A 19714-nucleotide genomic window follows, 5' to 3' on the forward strand; every position below is an offset into this window, starting at 1 on the left:
TACAAGGACGAAACAACTATCTAATGCTTGTTGGTTTATAAATGATAGTTTAGATAATATCAACTAAGGATTTAATGTATTATGTGATAAACAAACAAAGTCACCCCTCTCTATTTGATTACATTTTTTTAATAAACATAAGAAATTTATGAAATATTAATCATATTCACTTGATATTGTTTGGCTTGTATCTTTCCATTGAGGTTTAAGACTGCAACTGATCAGTCTGTTATTGACACATGTGCATACTGTGCGTATGCCTCGATATCGCCTTAAATTACAAGCATTATAAGCAAAGATACATAGTGGCTAGCAGTGGGATCCAGTTCGACGCGCGTTTCGTCCTGTTTGGGACTCGTCAGCTGGATGTACCTGCATCTCAGGGTTGATGTTCACTCTGGGATTCCACTACTAGCCACTATCCATCATTGCTTAATCATGTTGATTATATGCTGTAATTCATTTTACATATCCTCTCCTGATGTAATAATATTTAAGGGGACTCTATATAAACTTTAAACCAGAGGAATTTCTTTATACTGGCCAATTATATAAAATCATTGTAAAAGACTAATCTATAAAGGAAGAATAGTCTTCTCCAGAAATTCTCTTTAGGTTCTACAATTCATATATTTGAATTAATAATGTGGAAAAATGGTCCAGGTTAAGGGTAAAGTGTATCGTTTCAAGCATGTAAATTTAAGATTGTCAAACAAAATAGAATATATTCTTTTGGTGTTGTTTGTTTGCACTTTCCGATTATGATTCAGGACTGTAATTCATCAGTCTCTTGTTGACATATGTGCATCCTGTGAGGATTGTCTCGATATGGCTTTAAGTCACAAGCTTTATAAGCAAAGATGGATGGTGGCTAGTAGTGGAATCCTATTTGGGACTGGTCAGCTGGATGTACCTATATCTCAGATATGATGTTCACTCCGGGACTCGAAACTAGTACCGTTCGCTTTAAAATAAAGTTGTTAAAGTTGATATGACTCATATAGAATGTTACCTTCAATTAACTTACATATTAAGTGAAATTTTTAAGATCTATGATCAGAATAAATAAAGATCGGATAGGTTGAGAGAAATAATAGTGCAATTACAATTCGATCGAATGATTAGTGGAAGGCAGTATTGTGTGAAAAATTAGTAAGATATAATAAGGAGGGATGAATGCGAAGTGAATAAATCATGTATAGAGGAGATTAGTAATGATGTTTAACCAATAGTAATAATAACAGTGATAATAATACAAAGATTTTTGGATGAGGATAATAGAGAATTACATTTTTTGAGATCATGAACCGATTGATGTTAGACCACCATTCAAAACGTGGAAGCACTGCACGGCTGTGTTTTCTTATTGTGAGACTCCTCAGAAGTGCGTATCCACGATCCCGCTCGCTGGATTGGTGGACTGGTTGAGGTTAGACATTAACACCGTTAGATGCCGGCCGGTTCAGTGTTCTAGTAGTTTAAGCGTTCGCGTGCGAGACTGAATGCCCTGAATTCGAATCCTGCGAGCGGGATCGTGGATACGCACTTCCGAGGAGTCACATACTAGAACGAAACGCCTGTCCAGTGCTTCCAGGTTTTCAATAGTGGTCTAACATCAATCGATTTATGATCTCAAGCAATCACTTATTAATCCACACAACCCTATACTGACAATTACATTTCACTACGAAAGGTTGCAAGTGCAATAGTCAAATAAGGTCATTCAATAGCTGAGATTACCATTAATTAATTGGCTTTGAGGTTGACCATGAGAGGAGAAACGTTTGAAGATATTTCTTTCGTACGCATAGCTCCAGTTGCTTCATCCGGGTGGTTACTGCTTCAAACGTTTGAAGAACTTTAAGTCTGACAAGCTTTGGCGGAAAATTGCTGACCTCACAAATAATTGAAAAGGATTGTTTTATACTGGTACTATGACCAGTTTGCACAAAATGGGCTAATATCGAGCTGTTCACTTTCTTGACTTGACGTTTGCTTAGCTACACTAGGAAGTGCTCACGAACACGAAAATGTAAGTTCCTAGAACTTCGACCAATATAACTTGTTCTACTAGAGCAGTCGAACTGATAAATAAAAAATGAGATGATCATCCTAGATAATTCATCTTTCAGCTTCGGATTCAACATTGCGCGCGTAGAAAACACTAATCGTAGCTCTCCGATGTTAAAAGATTTTTGTATTGTCCTGCATATTTTCTGAGTTGATATTTCGCTAGCCACATTCCCTCTGCATTATAGACGCATAAACAGGGATTTCTTATTCACTGTTTATATTTCGCCTATTCTCACCTTTGTGATCACATAGTTAATTAGAAACTTTCTAGGCTAACCATTCTCCCTAAGAGTATTACACATGATGTTTAGCTCTTCTTCAACTATGGACAGTGGAACATCATATAGTGCATAGTTGGTAACTAAGAATTTCGATCAAGTTTCATTTGTACTGTAAGGGTATGAAGCTAACGAAATGCAGATACTACTCAGTCCAGGTATCGTGGATGCGCACTGCTGAGGAGTCCCATACGAGGATGAAACGGTCGTCCAGTGCTTCCAGATTTTTCATGGTGGTCTAGCTTCAATCAACTCATGATTTCAATCGGTGGAATTTCTCAAATCTTCACAAAACCTCTTCTGATAATAATCATCTACTCACTTGTGACTGACTTTAAGAGATACTCCTGGAGTTCTAGTGAGAAGCCGTTACCAGTGGAGTTCAACCAAGTCTGTTGTGAGATATCAACTCACTGAAGACAATGGTGTACGGTGGTGCAACTTCGTGGATTGGTTGAAGTCAGACATTAACACCATTGGATGCCGGTCGGCTCAGCGATCTAGTTGGTTAAGCGCCTGTCGGGAGACTGATATGTCCTGGGTTCAAATCTCGCAAGTGGCAATGTAGTGGATGCGCACTGCTGAGTAGTAACATACTAGGACGAAAAGGCCATCCAGTGCTTCCAGGTTTTCCATGGTAGTCTAGCTTCAATTGACTCATGATTTCAATCAGTGAAACATCTTTCTTCTGTTTAAATTCCTTTTTTGTTTTCATGTAAATGTAATTAAAACTTCACTGTCAGATTCACTGTTTCTAATGATGATTTAAACTTAAATCATAAATCTATAATAGAAACAAAAAAGAGCTTGATGTCGTTACTACCATCTCTCTAGGGTTACATTGATTCAATTATGTAATTTGATTTATAACCATTCATGATGGAAATATCATGATGATCATACACCAATAGTGATGATAGTAGTTAAGATAGTTCTAGTTTAAACTGTCTATGTAATAAGATGAAACTCTTCTAAGGTGGTATAGATTAGAATCAAATTATTTATGACTTTCTCCTAATATTAGTTATCTATTTAATGATTTACAAATTCTCAATGTTCATAATTTAGTTTTAATTATTTAAACATATAAAGCTTGATACAAGAAGGTACCAAATTGACATGCACTACATTTTGTCATTCGATTTCTCTGAGGGCTGAGATATTGTCCGGGTGTTCAAACTAAAGAAGGTGGTTTTCTTACGGATTAACACCACAAGCCATTGACCTAAACATTTAATCTATAAGACAGTGGAGTAACGTAAGGAAATACAGTCCCATGGTAGCCAGTGACCATCGATAGGTTCCTACGCAATTTGTTCCCTTAGAATCGTGGAGCCCATGTGCATCATTGGTTTGGAATGAGTGTTTTTTCCAACTCCTCTAGGTGGATTCTCCATATTCACCAACTCGGTTAAAGCACCAGACATTCATTTTTCATCCTCTCAATTTTGTAAACAACATCTTCGTTGCCAGAGGTCAGTGAGTAGGATTTCTCTGACAGTGGTTGTATACACGTGGTGGTGTGAGAGCATTTGGAGAAAAAGAGATGACTCTTCCCACTCTTGGCTGTAACATGGCATTTGGGAGGTAAATTGTGGTTTTCTGGCACAAAATTAATATCAGAAGGGGTTTTATGGATATTATAGTAATTTTAATACTTGAGATCATGAGTCATTTGAAGCTAGACCACCATGTGTCACTCAATTTCATGAATTAGTTGAAGTCAGACATTAACACTATTGGATGCCAGCTCAATGGTTTAATGGTTGAGCGTTCGTATGCAAGACTGATAGGATATACATTGCCGAAGATTCCCACAATAGGCCGAAACAGCCATCTAGTGCTTCCAGGTTTTCCATAATAGTCTTAGAAGAACACAGTTCAAACCGAAGCAGATGGTTTTCTTACGAGGTCACACCACAAACCATTGACCTAAATATCTAACCTATAAGATAGTGGAATAACATAAAGAGATAATACAAACTATAAACCAGAGAAATATTTAGCACTATTCATTGTATTGATATTATTTCTCTTTTTTTTCTTATTTTAATTCTTTTCTTTATTTAATTAGGCTGTGAATCAAATCTTGCTCGTGTACTTTTATTTTCAACAATCGGTATTCTTCTTACATTACTTTTCATTTTTTTTCTATGTTCAATAATTCAAATTTGGTAAGTCATTTTATTTTGCAAGTTTAAATGTTATTTTTATCCATTTACATTTATGTAAATTGTCAAATCTATTTGTTGTCGTTATCGTCGTTGGTGTTGCTGTTGTCGTCGTCGATGTTGTCGTTTTAGCTGTTGTTGTCGTTGTTGCTGTCGTCTTTGTTGTCGTTGCCATCGTTGTTGTCGTTGTTGTTGTCCCTTGATGAATACCTTTTTTTCTGGTTTAAAGTATTTTTATACTACTTATATACCTTCGGTGTTTATTAGAAGCGGCAAGAAAACTTTTTTTTGTAGCCGATTTGAAAAAAAAATTAGATGAAATTTTTATGGATTGAATATTAAATGTTGATTATGAGATACTGGTTGTAGTAAACAAGAGAACATAAGTGCGGGACAATCGAATGTAATTGAATATAGAATTGCAGAATATCTTAGTATAATCTGAGAATTACACAGTAAATGATTCATTTACAAATTGTTAATCAATTGTCTCAAACATGACTGTTTCTTTTTGAAAATATCAGTGAATCGTTCCATATTTAATTGTTTTTACATTTCGTATATCAAATGGTTTCTGTTTCTGTTCTTTCTTTTTTGATCTTCTTAATCTTCTGCTGCCAGACATTCTATTCCTGACTAACGTTATATGGTGCATATGTCGATATAAATAGCACATACCACACCAACTAGCGTCTCAGTTTCAGACACTCATCGGAGTCTGTGAAAGAACACACTCCCTCCCTCTTGGTTGGCAGTGACATCAAATCTAGTGAATGAGAACACAAATGAGGACAATCAAATGTATTTCACCACAAAATCACAGAATTTGTCCCAGATTTCATTGTACTTTCGTTTCTGCACCAATCATTCTTTGATCTCACTCTCTTTTCTTTGATCCCCTTAGCCTTCCGCCTTTTGGTATTTCACTTCCGATTAGTGCTGCACACCACTTATATCTGTCGACATCAATAGCACATACCACACTATTAATAACATATGATTAATAATTTTATCCATTCGAATTTATCTATAGGTATCCATACCAAAGTTGAACTTAATAGTTTCAAATAAATTGAGTATTGGATAGAGAGTTAATAATAAATATATTTTCATTATATCCGAATGAGTACAAAAATTGTATTTCTGATGTTTCGTGACCTAATGTAAGCTATTATATGCAAAGATGGATAGTGGCTATCAGTAGAATCTAGGATACGCGTTTCGTCTTATTTGGCATTTATGAGCTGGATGTGCCTGCATCTCAGAGTTATTGTTCACACTGGGATTTGAACCCAGTACCGTTCGCTTGAAATGCCACCGCTTTATTCACTTAGCTACTGAGCCCTGGTCACAAGCGTCATAAGCAAAGATGGATAGTGGCTAGTTGTGGGATCTATTTTGACACGTGTTTCGTCCTATTTATGACTCATCAGCTGGATGTACCTGCATCTCAAAGTTGATGTTTTTTTCATCTAATAATTAAAATATTCCAGACTATTTTAACAATATTATAATGTATTAGAATCAAAATATGTGAACCGTTTAAAACTGAACAGCTTTTTCCTCCTTTTATTCAATATTATTATTCTATGTACGCTTCTGACCCAATATATAGTCCAACTTAACAAATTTAGGTTTTGTTATTAATCCAGTTTATTAAGAATACGCAGTTGGAACATAGTGATTGTTATCCACGAATTCTAACGATTTCATGATATAATGGGATAGTCATAAAGTTTCATTAACTGGGAAAGTGAATGAATTTGAAATTGTAAACGATTTAATTCAATCTCTTCAGTCTAAGATAAATCGTGCTCACCACATGACGTAATACCCAGAAAATTGGCTTAACGTTGAAAAACAAAAACAACTATTATATGCCTTTCTCGGCCCCCAAATGCCCTGGAACGGCCGAGAGTGGGGAGATTCAGCTCTCCATCTCGAAATGCTCTCACATGGCCACGTTCATACAACCACTTTCAGGAAAGTTCTACTCACTGCCTTCTCGTAGCTAGGGTGCTTTTTGCGAAATTGAGAGAACAAAAAGCGAATGTCAGGCACTTTAACCGAGTCAGTGGATGTGGATGATCTATCTAGGAGAATTGGAAAAACCCTTATTCCAAACCAATGGTGTACATGTGCTCCAAGTTCCTAAGGAAGTAAATAGCGTATGAGACTATTGTTGATCACCGGCTACTTTGGGACTGCATCTCTTTACATTGCGCCACTGCCTTGTGGATTAGACCTTTAAGTTGAAGGATCTGGGTATGACTCCCTAAGAAAACCTGCCTCGGTTTGGAAACCCTGGCAGTATCTCAGGCCTCACATAAATCGAATGATTTATGTGGCGCATATATATTTGATGCTTCCTTGTACCAATGTTTATGTCTTTAAATAAATAAATATGTAAAACTCTCGTATTTCAATAGTTCATGAGAACGGTGGTCAATGTCACTGATGCAAAATTGTTTTATATATTAGTTTTAAATTACTATGTATAGTACTTCTTAATAAGTATTTTACATTTTATGAAAGTTAATATTAAGTTTACAGTATTTAAACAAAACCAATAGTAAAATATTGTCCAGTATTGTAGTTTGGTTTATTTATATAAATGAGAGATTCATTTATCTATCATTTACTGAATTCACAAATAATTTTGCTTATATTGTATTTATACTACTTATATCTAGCGAAATAAGTAGTATATAACACCAATCAAAAGTTAAATAGTTGAAAATAGAAGAATAAAAAGATCTAATTAGAGTGATTAGAAGAAGAAATAGAAAGAAATTCTGAATTGCAAGAATCGTTCAGAATATAAAAGACAAGTGATGGAAATTTACAAATGAAGTATTCAATGTATGATTCTTATAATACTTAATTACTTAATTACGCCTGTTACTCCTCGTGGAGGTGCATAGGCCGATCACCAGCATTCTCCGTCCAGTCCTGTCCTGAGCGATCCATTTCACTTGCTATTCATCCTTTTCATATCTGCTTCCAATTCCCGACGTAATGTGTTCTTTGGTCTTCCTCTTTTCCGTTTCCCTTCACGTATCCAAGTTTGGGGCTTGCTTCGTGATGCAGTTTGATGTATGTCCTATCCATTTCCATCGTCTTTTCCTAATTTCTTCTTCAACTGGAAGCTGGTTTGTTCTCTCCCACAGTAGGTTGTTGCTGATGATCTCCGGCCAATTGATGTTCAGTATCTTGCGAAGACAACTGTTTACAAATACTTGTACCATCTTATATGTTACCGAGATATTCTATAATTTTCAATTGAATAATAAGCTGGTTATCTTCATTTGAGTGTTTGTTCATTACACTAGTTCTCATTATATATGTATATATATTAAATTTTATTTTTTCAGTTATAAAAAGCGACAGTCATCAAACAGAACATGCTCATCAGTAGTGGTAAAATCAACAGTTTCGAAACAAGATAATCCAGTAAGTAAGAGTCTCCCCCCCCATCTCCCATTAAATAACAATTTCATCATATATATATATATATATATATATATATATATATATATATATATATATATATATATATATATATATATATATATACAACTAGTGTTGAGACGTTAGTTACAAAATGGTCGATGAATGATTATCACCTGTTTCTTTTTTTCCTGTCGTTAAGAGAGTTTCATTGAACTGTAAGTGTTTATAATAAAATGGCAGGAAGTTTTAACACTAGATGGCATGTTAGTTGCTATGCTTTAGATTAGTTTTATTGGATTATTGAAGAAACTAGTAGTTTTCTTATCATTTCATAGTTTTCATCAGAAACTAGAATATATTGGACAAATATTTTGTTAGGGAATTATTAATGAATATAAACTATGCATGAATGATATCTCAAGAGATTAGTGTCATGATTCTTGATGTTTAATCTTTATTCAATGGTGATATTAGTTCGTTATGAAAATTATCGTCTCAATATCATGTCCTCACTAGTGCTTAAGTTTGATACGTAGAACTCCTGATTAAGTGATTTTGACTGCATCAGGTGTATGGCGGTTACCAACCAATGACATTGGAAAACAGTTACGCAATATCGTGAGTTGACTGAAATATAAGACGTTATTCGTTGTATTACAACAAGACAATCTGAAGATTAAGCACTCACTGAAAAACCTGAAGGTTCTGGGTTTGATTCTCTGTGAGTTCATAGACGCTCATAACCAAAAATTCCCATACAAGGATGAAACAATTGTCCAATGCTTTCTAATTTTCACTGGTTGTTTGACTGTGATCAATTCCATGATGTCATTCAACGGTGTTAATTTCTAATTTCGATCGATCCATGGTTTTGTGCAATTGTCTGACACCCAACTCGACTGGTCACGGCTTCTCACTAGAACTCCGGAAAACCCATGTCGAAGATAGGAACTAGTAATCACATGATTACTATTAGTATGGGGATTTGTGGAGGTTGTAGTAATTTCAACAGTTGAGTTCATTAGTCAACTTAAACTAGACCAATATTAAAAACCTGGAGACATTGGATGGTCGTTTCGTCCTAGTATACGAATTCTGAATGGTGCATATCCAAGACTCCGCATAGAGAACTTGAAACCAAGACCTTTGGTCTCATGCGTTAACACTTAACATCTAGACCAATAAAACACCAACCAATGGTGTTACTGTTTAACTTAAATCTATCCATGATCTTGTGTGAGGAGAATAACTGTCTCACACCCAACATGGATCGCATGCGGATCGTGGACATACACTGTTGAAGAGTTCTGTACTAAGACGAAACAGCCATCCAGTGCTTTCAAGTTTCCAATGATGGTCTAGCTTAAATCAACTCTTCTGTCTTTTTTCGGTTTTCATACTACAAAAGTGTTTATTATTCAAACGACTCCTAAACCTTTTTAGTGTAATCTTTCTTTTTCTTCACATAATGTCATTTCTACTATACAATAACATAACAAACATTTTGTTACTAACCGTAAAGACTTAAAACGCTTGATAAAGATACCTTCTACAATAACTTTTCACAAGGTGAATACCACTTAGAATTATTTGTTGAAATTTGTCAAAAAGATTGAAATCATGAGTCAATTGAAGCTAGACCACCATGGAAAACCTGGAAGCACTGGACGGCTGTTTCGTCCCGCACTCCGTGAGATCGTGAATGAGCACTGCTGAAAAGTCCCATACTAGAACGAAACGGCCGTCCAGTGCTTCCAGGTTTTCCATGGTAATCTAGCTTCAATTGACTTATGATTTCAATCAGTGAAATTTCTAAAATATCTACAAAACCCCTTTCGATAAAAAAAAGATTGAAAGTCACCCAATTTCATGTTAACTAATTCATTTGGATAGTTTAAAGTCAAGGGCACCGAATACATATGCGCCACACCATATTTGTGTGTATGGGCTGTGATACTACCCGGGTGCCCAGATCAAAGCAGGTGGTTTTCTTAGGGGGTCACACACCCATAGGATACTGAAGCCCATGTGTACCATTGGTTTGGGATCCGGTTATAGCTCCGGACATTCGCTTTTCGTCCTCTCATTTTCGTAAACAATACCACCGCCACGAGAAGGCAATCAGTAGGACTTCCCTGGCAGAGGCTGTATACACGTGGCCGTGTGAGAGCATTTCGAGAGGGAGGGCAGACCCACTCCACTCTCGGCCATACCAGGTCATTTGGGGGCATAGTTTAAAATCACTAAAAATGACTTTGACATTATTTATCTACCTTCACATTTGTATACTTTTAATTCATATTATTATTATTATTATTATTATTATCATTAACTGTAGGAAAATATTCCATATAAATTGGATCAACATTCAATCAATTTATCATTACCTAAACAGAATTATTCAAAACTATCTAAAATATATCTTAATCCATTATTTGATACATATATAGCTAAAGCATACACAATGAATACTAAAACTAATCCTATGGATTTAAGCTCACAAAGTACAATGAACGAGAATTCTAAACGTCATCATCATCAGCAGTATCATCAGCGGCATCAGCAGCATCATCATAATCTTTCTAATCAACAGTTTCCCATTACAAACATAAAACATAATTGTACTAATTATATTGATCCTTCAACATATATATCTTCAATATCAACTATGAATAAAACTGATCTAAAAGTGATCGATCAATCAAATATTCATAAAAATTTATCAATATCATCCATTATTGATTTAATTGGAAATTCTTCAATATTATCTGATTCTTTAATTAATTATTCTGATAATTTATCACATATAATGAAACAATCAATAAATCAATTAGATCATTCTAAGATCAATAATATAAATCATATAGAAACCATGGGAACTTCTTTATTACATAATATACCAATAATAAGTGAATTCAATGATGATAAATCTATTGATCCAATAAATGATCACACTCATTTACCGAATACTTATACAAGTTCTAATGGTTCAAATCAATATAATCTATCATTAATTGATCTATATCAATCAAATTATATACCATGTTCAAATGTAGACTCAATCATTCATCAAATACCATTAATGACTAACTTACCCCATGATGATAATAATAATAATAATAATAATAATAATAATAATAATGTTATATTCAATTTGAATAATACTAATGATATGACAAATAATACAGAATGTTTAAATCATTGTCATTGTTCAACATTCAATAAACTAAGTAATACAGAAAATGTGTTACATAACTCATTAATATGGAATCATTCAAATAATAATGACCATAATCATAACACAATGATGAATGCATCCTCATTATCAAATAACTCTTGTCAACAATGTTTAATACACCATCATCCTCATCATTGTGACCATGGATACCAAATAAATCAATATGAATATTCTAAAAATTCTCCAATACAATTAGAATTCAATTCAATGACAAATACTTCTAAGAGTTGTTAATTTATCTAATTGAAAATGAGAATTTTTTTTTAAATGTTTTTTTCTTTTTTTTCTTCTTTTTTTCAAGCTTTACTCTCTCTTTTGTTGTTGCTGTTGTTGTTGTTGTTGTGGTGGTGGTGGTGGTGGTTTATACATCTCTTGAGTATTCATTATTACTATGTGAATTATGTACAATGATTTATAATGTACGCACAGAAAATACAAATCATCAATATCAAGTGGTCTTTATCACTATGATTATTTACTTATTTATTCATTACATATCAAATAATCTAAATGAACAATATCTTTTACTTTCTTATATAAGAAAGTATAATAATAGTAATAATAATAAAGAAATAATAAATGATAGTTCAATGGTTCCTGATATTACCTCCTCCCTACCCAACCACCACAACTCTTACCCCCTTAGAAAAAAAGTGTCCAAAAAAAGAACATTTTGAAGGCTAAATTTATAATATAAAAAAAACTAAACAAATTGCATGTGAACTGTTCCAATGACTTTGAATCATGTCGTCATTTTAATCCGAATTGTATATAAAGATAATTGTTTTCTGTCGTGAGGGGGAAAGGTGATGGTGAATGATATGATATTCTCTTTTTCTTTCTCTTATTCTCTCTGTCTCTGTCTCTCTCTCACACACACACACACACATTTATCGCTTTCAACCTACTATATTGATATACCTATACCTTTTTTTTCCAGCTTCTCATCTATTAAAAGATAGACATTTAAAAAGACAACAAAACTGATAGGAATCATAAACTGCAATAAATTTGTTCATTATGATGCTTATACAATCCAAGGAGACTAATATAAACTACTTCATTGACAGATGGAATACACAAGAAAATCGACAACAACAACAACACCAAAAAAATTCGCACATTCCTTTATACAATATTCAATATTCAAAGATCCTTTCAAAAACCAAAACAAAATAAAAACCAAACAAACAACAAACAATCAATGAGATATCATTCTAATTTTCAATGGTTCACAATCTTTTCTCTCTATTCAATTTCCAATGTTGTGGTTGTTGTTTTTTTTCTCTTTTTCTTTTCATAATTATTTAGCTCTTGTTTGTTTGTTTTTTCTCTTTTTTTGTTTCTTCTCTGTTTGTTTTTTTTGTTACATCAAATCAAAGTGAAGGTAACTATTATCACTATGATTATTTCCGATGGATAATGATCATCAATGATATGTGATTACTTATGACATAATAAGAAATAGTTTCATTTGTACAGTTGGCTTTATTCCAAATATACATACATATATATATATGAACAGAACAACAGAACAATTAATATATATATATATATATATATATATATAATGTGAAAAGAATTAATGAATAAATCAACATAATTATTTTTTCAATCAAAATATATGTATCTATGCTTTTGTTTCCATAGAAAAAAACACTTTTGTGTGTGTGTGTTTGTTTGAATGTTCAATATGAGGAGGTAATTTGGCGAGACTCTAATTTATGGAGGAGCAAATCAGAAGCGTTTTAGAGATACCAAGGTTACAACGCCAACTTCAGTGCTTAATGCTAACGTACGATCGATTCACAGGAGATTCTTTTCAAAACGTGACAATTAAGAGGCTATAACAAATGAAACGGCGTGACTATAATTTGTGGACGAATCAATCAGGTATAAGATAATAGATCTCGGATTTGATGCGAAAGTTTTTCGTCCATTTGGCTAAATAAATTTCTGACGTTATAGCTGATGTCAGTTTGTGATGAAAACCCAATATATAATTCCTAACTAAGGCAAATTATGACAATTATTGCGAACTGGATAATAAAAGCACCAGTAACACTGGCTACAGCCAGGTACTACAATATAAACGGATGTTTGGAGAGCGTACAGACTCGTACATAGGCTTATTTATGTGTATCATGTCGTTATTCACAAGTAGCATTTTGTGCACTCAACAACCGGAGTGCACACAAACAATATTGAAGCTATATGGTCGAGGCTGGAAGAGTATGTGAGACTTTATTATGGCTCCAGAGATCGACTGTTCTGCAGCCGTATAAATGATTTCATCTACTGCACGCATTACGATTTAGAACCTCTGAACCTCTTTCTAACCTTGACAAGTTTTTGAATCACGTATAAGAAGTGTATCCACTTTATTTCCTTGGTTTTGTATAACATTTTTTTACTCTATACTGACTGTTTGCTGATTGGCTAATGTTTCTCAAGGTCGCTTAAGATTCGTTCAAAGGTCGTCCATAAATTAGTTTCGCCGGTAATTTTAGTTAGACAACATGTAAGTTTAAAAATGGAAGGTAAGTGAATGGATGTCATCTAGTAGTGTGTAAACAGCTGTAAATTCTAAAGATTATAGATTTCACTCATGATAGTGTCATGAGTATACATTATAGAAGAGTATCAAAAAAGGAGGATAAAATTATTTGGTGCTTTGGGATTTATAACTTGTTATAATTTGTGCTATGTGTCCTAATAATTTATCATGTAATGATATCGTCAATTAGAGAAGAGTGAATTATCGACCAGACCAATGACGCATAAAACCAATATAAGCAGTCTAGAGTCTTTATCAGTCCTGCTTTCTGCCTAACTCTGTCTGTTAAGTTTAGAACACCAATCTCAGCCTCTACAATATGGATCGTATATTTTAAATATATTGGGTTTATATGCAAATCAAACGGACCGCATCATACCATAAAATAGAAAACAACATTTGTATAAGATTTAGCAAGTGTCTGTGAATGTGGGAGGTAGTAACTGATCGACTGGGTGGGTATAAGTCAAGAATGGTAAATGGTATAATAACAGTTCATAGGTCAAAATAAAGCTTATGAGATGAGGAATACGAATATGAATGGCTTAGCTACTTAACAAATATACAATAAAATATATGTATAGTATTACCCCAGAAATAGATTCCAACAGTTACTATCCATTATTCTCGTCGCGACGTAACATAACGATAGTCTAGATAATTGTAGTTCGTTAGGTAAACTATCTTGTTATTAAATTATATCCAAAAATCTTAAATCCTAATAATGAAGCTATTTGTTGCTATCACGATAATATGTGTTAATAACATCCAGTGGTGGTTAAAATGATTAATCCTTGCACAACATTTATGTACTAATCAAGGTTCATTGATATCCTTCCTCTAACTTTGGTTGCTGAGATGAAACTGTGTTCAGTTTCAAGCGGCCAACGAAAAACCAGTCGTCAGTTGTGGAAAACGATATGCTTATCGAAACGTGAATTTAAACAAGTCCTTACGCAGGATTATTTTACCACAGACTTTTCAGTGAGTATCATTGACATGGGTCTACCAGTGCATTGTAATATCAAACAATGTTAAGTAAGTCAGAACATTAGATCACCAATTTATGACACACCATTTTCTGATTATTGCTTATGTCCATCGTCAAAAAGGTATAAGCATTTATAAACAATTGTCTACGCTAGACACTTAATATCCGTTGGCCAGATACCATCAGCAACAACCTACTATAGAAAAGACAAAGCAACTTCCAGTTGGAGAGGAAATTAGGAAAAGACTTTGAAAGTGGATAAAACGTACATTACATAAATCATAAAACGGCATCACGAGGCAAGACCTTACTTTGAATACTGAAGGAAAACGGAAAAGAGGAGGGTCGATGAACACACTACGTCGAGAATCAGAAGCAGACCTGAAAAGGTTGAATAGTGACAGGAAACAACTGGAAAGAATCGACACAGATAGAGTTGGATGAAGAATACTGGTGAGCGGTCCATGCTCCTCGACAAGGCTTAACTGGTGTAAGTAACTAAGTTGTTCTTCTAAGTGGATAATACTAGTTAGAGATACTCAGTTAGGCGTCATGACTAAATTACCATAGGGACAAGTATGGGACGCGTATCTTCTCTCAGACAGTCAGTGCGGAAGTCTCACATTTCTGTACCTTTAATTACAACTCAAAATAAAACTCTTCCCAACTGTCATCCGCATTTGTCTTCAAGGTGATTCTTCTGATATAAATCCGGTGAAATGTTCTGCTACCAAAATGGCTGGAAATGCGCCTCAAAATTACCACAGCATGCTGTGCAAGAGAGGCATTTTTGTCACACTTAACATAAGACTCTGGATCAGATAGTACCAAAACTTCGGTGTTTTTTCAACATAGGAGGCCTCCAAATTAAAATTACCTAGGTTGTATGTGTAGTTAACAAGATTCCTCAAATGGAGTACTTCACACTTTGGGATGTTGAAAGTAAATCTGTTGCTATTCATTCAACTTTGAAGAGTCGGGTCCTACTGATGTCCTGGCTTGTTATCACTGAGGTTCGAGATCATCAGAGAGCAGTCACATATAAAATGAAATAGAGAGGAGGTCCTAGTAATGAACCCTGGAGAACGACACTAAGGCATTTTGTAGCCTGAGAAAAAAGTCAATAATTTTGATATGACCTTAACCGGTCTATAAATGCTGACTTCACACCTACCAGCTTGAGCTTATCGATGAGACATGGATCATCAACTCTATCGAGAGCTATTGAGAAATCCAAGAATGTCGTATCCACCTACTACTACCGTGGGAAATTGTTAACTATTGTATATCGGGGATTTTGATGCTAACGAATGACGTTCTAACGTCAGGTTGATTGAAGGTTTATTGCATTGACCCCATTTGAGGTCTGCCATGATGTGTGCCAACCTGCAATTGTCTTGAATCACACCATAGCTACTATGCGTTAGACAGTTACATTGATTAGTATTGACAGTAGCAGTATAGCTTAATGAAGCATATCCAAATTAGAAGTATCCTTACTTAAATCCGACAATTTTTAGTACACTAGCACCGCGCTCATTGATGAGTGACAGTCAAAATGCCTGACAGTTCTGTCTATCAGAAACCCTCTGTTGGTTGTGCTATAAGCGCTCGAAAACTGGGAAATTTAGACCTTAGCTTCTCCAAGAGAGGTTACGTGGCGAAATAAGTTTTTCAGATTAGAGACATATTTGTCAATCAACTGGATACGATTCAATTTTAGTAGCTATGTTGAATCATTTTCCATATTTTCACGGAAATGGTAACCATTACTAAACAAACGCAAGTTTAGGCGACATTGAGTATGTAATTCATCACGACTACGGCAAGGTATAAACGGTAATCCCTTTCAAATCTGTCCGCCGTTTCGTTTCAACGACCTTGAACGCGCTGACTGGAAGCGGGCATTCCGTATTTCAATTGCCGTGTGTGTGTTGGGTCCTATGAGTATTAAATGTTTCCATATATAAGTCATCTTTTGATGCATAATAAACACTAAATAACTGCTAAGAGCATTAACTGAGTATTTTCTGTTTTGTAGTGCACACTTTAGCTCTGTTGTTCCTTCGAAACTTGATCTGTGGTCCTAAGTGCTGTAGTGAAAGTCAACAGCTATATATAATTTGTTGATAAGGTCCGGAAAACAACGTAAGAAAGATAAAATAACGTAAAAGGTTATAGATGCGCATAGTTTTTGTGAGTTAAGACGAAATGTCAACTGAAGGGTAAGTCCTAAATATTTGTTGTTCTTCCTTCAGTTAATTTTTTTCAAGGAATAACCTTTTTTTAATAGCTATTGTATGTTGTATCTAGTGCTTCATGCTCAAGTGAAATTTCAGTGAACGTAAGCGACGCGTTCCAACGTATTATGCTGAATAAGAGATTCGGAAGCTGGATTGAATTAGATAATGCGCTAAAGGATTCCCATAAAGTATGATGGGATAAATCTATGTTTTCTCAGATGACCCATACACACTATGTTCACGCAGAAAGTAGATTGTTGAAGGATGTGAGATATAAATACTTGTTCGTAGTGTTTCGTTGCACGTTTGGTCGTAAACGTAAATCGGAAGGTCTGAATGTGATTAAAAAACCGTGAGGACTCTAACTAATGTGTTACCTTTGAGGTCTAAATTTTTAAATTGCCAATCGATGTTTCGCGTAAGATTGGAGGGTCAACAATACGTTATAAAATCTTACAACATGACTCACAACCATCCGTGTACAAGTTCGTGGATGGTTTGTGATCCGTTGAGTAGACGATTGTCATCAGAAGAAAAAGAAAACTTGAAACCAGTTATATTGCACTGTCAGTCGACGGACGAAGTTATCGAAAGTATTAAGGGAAGAACAGGTAAGCAGGTGACCGCTGCTGATGTCAAAAATATGAAAGCTGAACTCTCCACTGGTAAGTGTATATAAATATATTTCAGGTTGGACTCGGAAGCAGGTATTGCAGATGATGCGACAAAACGGTCAAGCTAGAGAGCATGCATACAATTATGATGCTCCACAGCGTCTTATACCCTTGCTGAACATGTTGACCCCATTCGCAAGATCCAAAGTGTTATACGAACTAAAAAGAATGCGTTTCGTTAACTTAGAATATGAAAGCGGCGAGTGGTTGTTTATGCTTGACCGCGGACAACATTACGAAGTAGATGTAAGTATTTGTGAATGCAACTGTAGCACGTTTAATATGTGTCGATATCCGTGCCGCCATCTCCTGCTGGCATATATTAAAAGACGAAGTCTAACAGGTAAGCTATTTAAATTATAAAATATAAACTGCATAGCTCATCAACTTCTTAGGTGTTGCTGTAGATGGAAATTAGACAATACGCACAATTTACAAAACAACACAGTCCGTGCCCACGACTACTGAACAAAGTATTCAAATTTTCCGCTGACTTGAAATAAAGCTCATTTACTGAGTCATAGTTAATACATGCCGTCTTAATTTTCCGGAATGGACTTCTTCCTCTTTGAAATAATTCTCTTTCTAAATTCGGAAAATTTATCCCAGGAATCAACGGATCACGAATTTGAATTTCCAACTGGTCTTCAAAATTGTTTCGAATCTTTGGTATACTGTTCATACTGTTGCATCATTCTATGAAGAACTGATCTCTCTAGGACTAAAAACTAACACACTGGACATGAATAAGTAGTAATTACTTGAGAGATTCATTGTTAGGTTATGTTAGGTCAATGAAAGTCGGGAAATAAGATGTGAATTTATCATCTATAATATATCTTCCAGTCATTCTGTGGTGTTTGAATGAACTAATGATACCATTGTACTTGTTGAATATTTGATTTCGAATTCTAAATACCGTACATTCATTTGTGGTTATCTAGTAGTTCTTGATCCGATTACGTTATTTCTGGGATTCCTAGTTCATACTATAATTCAAATACGCGTGAACACCAAACATTCACCTGATTTTGGACCCCTCCGTGTAATCTTTCAAGCCATCCCCACATGAATCAGTATCTAATTGGCCAAGATTTGACTCCATCACTATGCCACTGTGATAATTCGAAGTACTCAAATCAATATGCTAACTAGAAGTCCCAAAATGGTGCAATTTAAGGAACGTAGAACTAGACGAGTACGAATGAGTGCGCAATCAAGTACAAAGGAACCATTAGTTCGCACAAATACCACAGTAATATGACTCTCTATATTTTAATTTAGGAAGGTTTGAGCTTCCTGTTTAGATCCCTACAAGGCACCGTGTAAATTTTGTCCTATACACTGTAAAGGAAGTCAGATAGATCTTTTAGGTTGATCATCAATAAAGGGTCACTGCAAACCTTGATATATTCTCAAGGTTTTCGAGTCCACTCAGGTTGAATTCCTATTTGTTCGAACGTTGAATTGAAGCTTCAATTTCCACATCTTTTTAATTAGTTGGACGACACTGAAACGAGATTTTACAGGTGATGCATTAGATGAAATCTTTTTAATGACTAACGTTGTTGATCATCTTAGGTGAATTTCAATCCCAGTTGCCTACAGCAGCCTACTCAGGCACCACAGTTACATTTAGAGACGATAGGCTAAATGACTCCGATTTACTTTTAGAACTGTGTTTGTTATGACACTGCTAAGTCGCACTATAGCCTCTGTCAAGGGATATGAGGTGTTGAACAATTGATCTTGTCTGGACGTGCCAAGATTTCGTCTTTTGTTACCAGTATCGCAATTTTGTGACACCATCCTCAATAGTATTGTATGGGATCTTCAATTTGTGATTGAAATCCAAAGTCAGAGGGAATATCCAGCGAAAGTATGAAGACATTCATATTTGTTACTGTTGTTTAGTCAGTTGTAATTGACACAGTACCAGCATTGTTGTACGAGTAAATGAACATGCTCTAATTGTTGGATAAACGGACTTCTGTACCATTGTTCGTTCACTATAAATGGTATGATAGTTAAGGTTA

General features: G+C 34.8%; 1 protein-coding gene across 2 annotated transcripts in view; it reads left to right on the plus strand.

The window, feature by feature from the left end:
• Positions 1–13092, plus strand: part of MS3_00002623 (uncharacterized protein) — a gene marked incomplete at its 5' end in the record, with an annotated part of 131420 nt that extends 118328 nt beyond the window's left edge. For both annotated transcript variants that reach the window (XM_012936287.3, XM_051210228.1), the window contains 3 exons: positions 4426–4525; positions 7897–7975; positions 10314–13092. In XM_012936287.3, the coding sequence (XP_012791741.3) occupies positions 4426–4525; positions 7897–7975; positions 10314–11447 (1313 nt within the window). In that variant the 3' untranslated portion in view covers positions 11448–13092. The remainder of the gene's footprint in view (positions 1–4425; positions 4526–7896; positions 7976–10313) is intronic.
• Between the last annotated feature and the right edge of the window lie 6622 nt (positions 13093–19714).

Source organism: Schistosoma haematobium, chromosome ZW (assembly GCF_000699445.3).
Source record: "Schistosoma haematobium chromosome ZW, whole genome shotgun sequence".
Taxonomy (NCBI): Eukaryota; Metazoa; Platyhelminthes; class Trematoda; order Strigeidida; family Schistosomatidae; genus Schistosoma; species Schistosoma haematobium.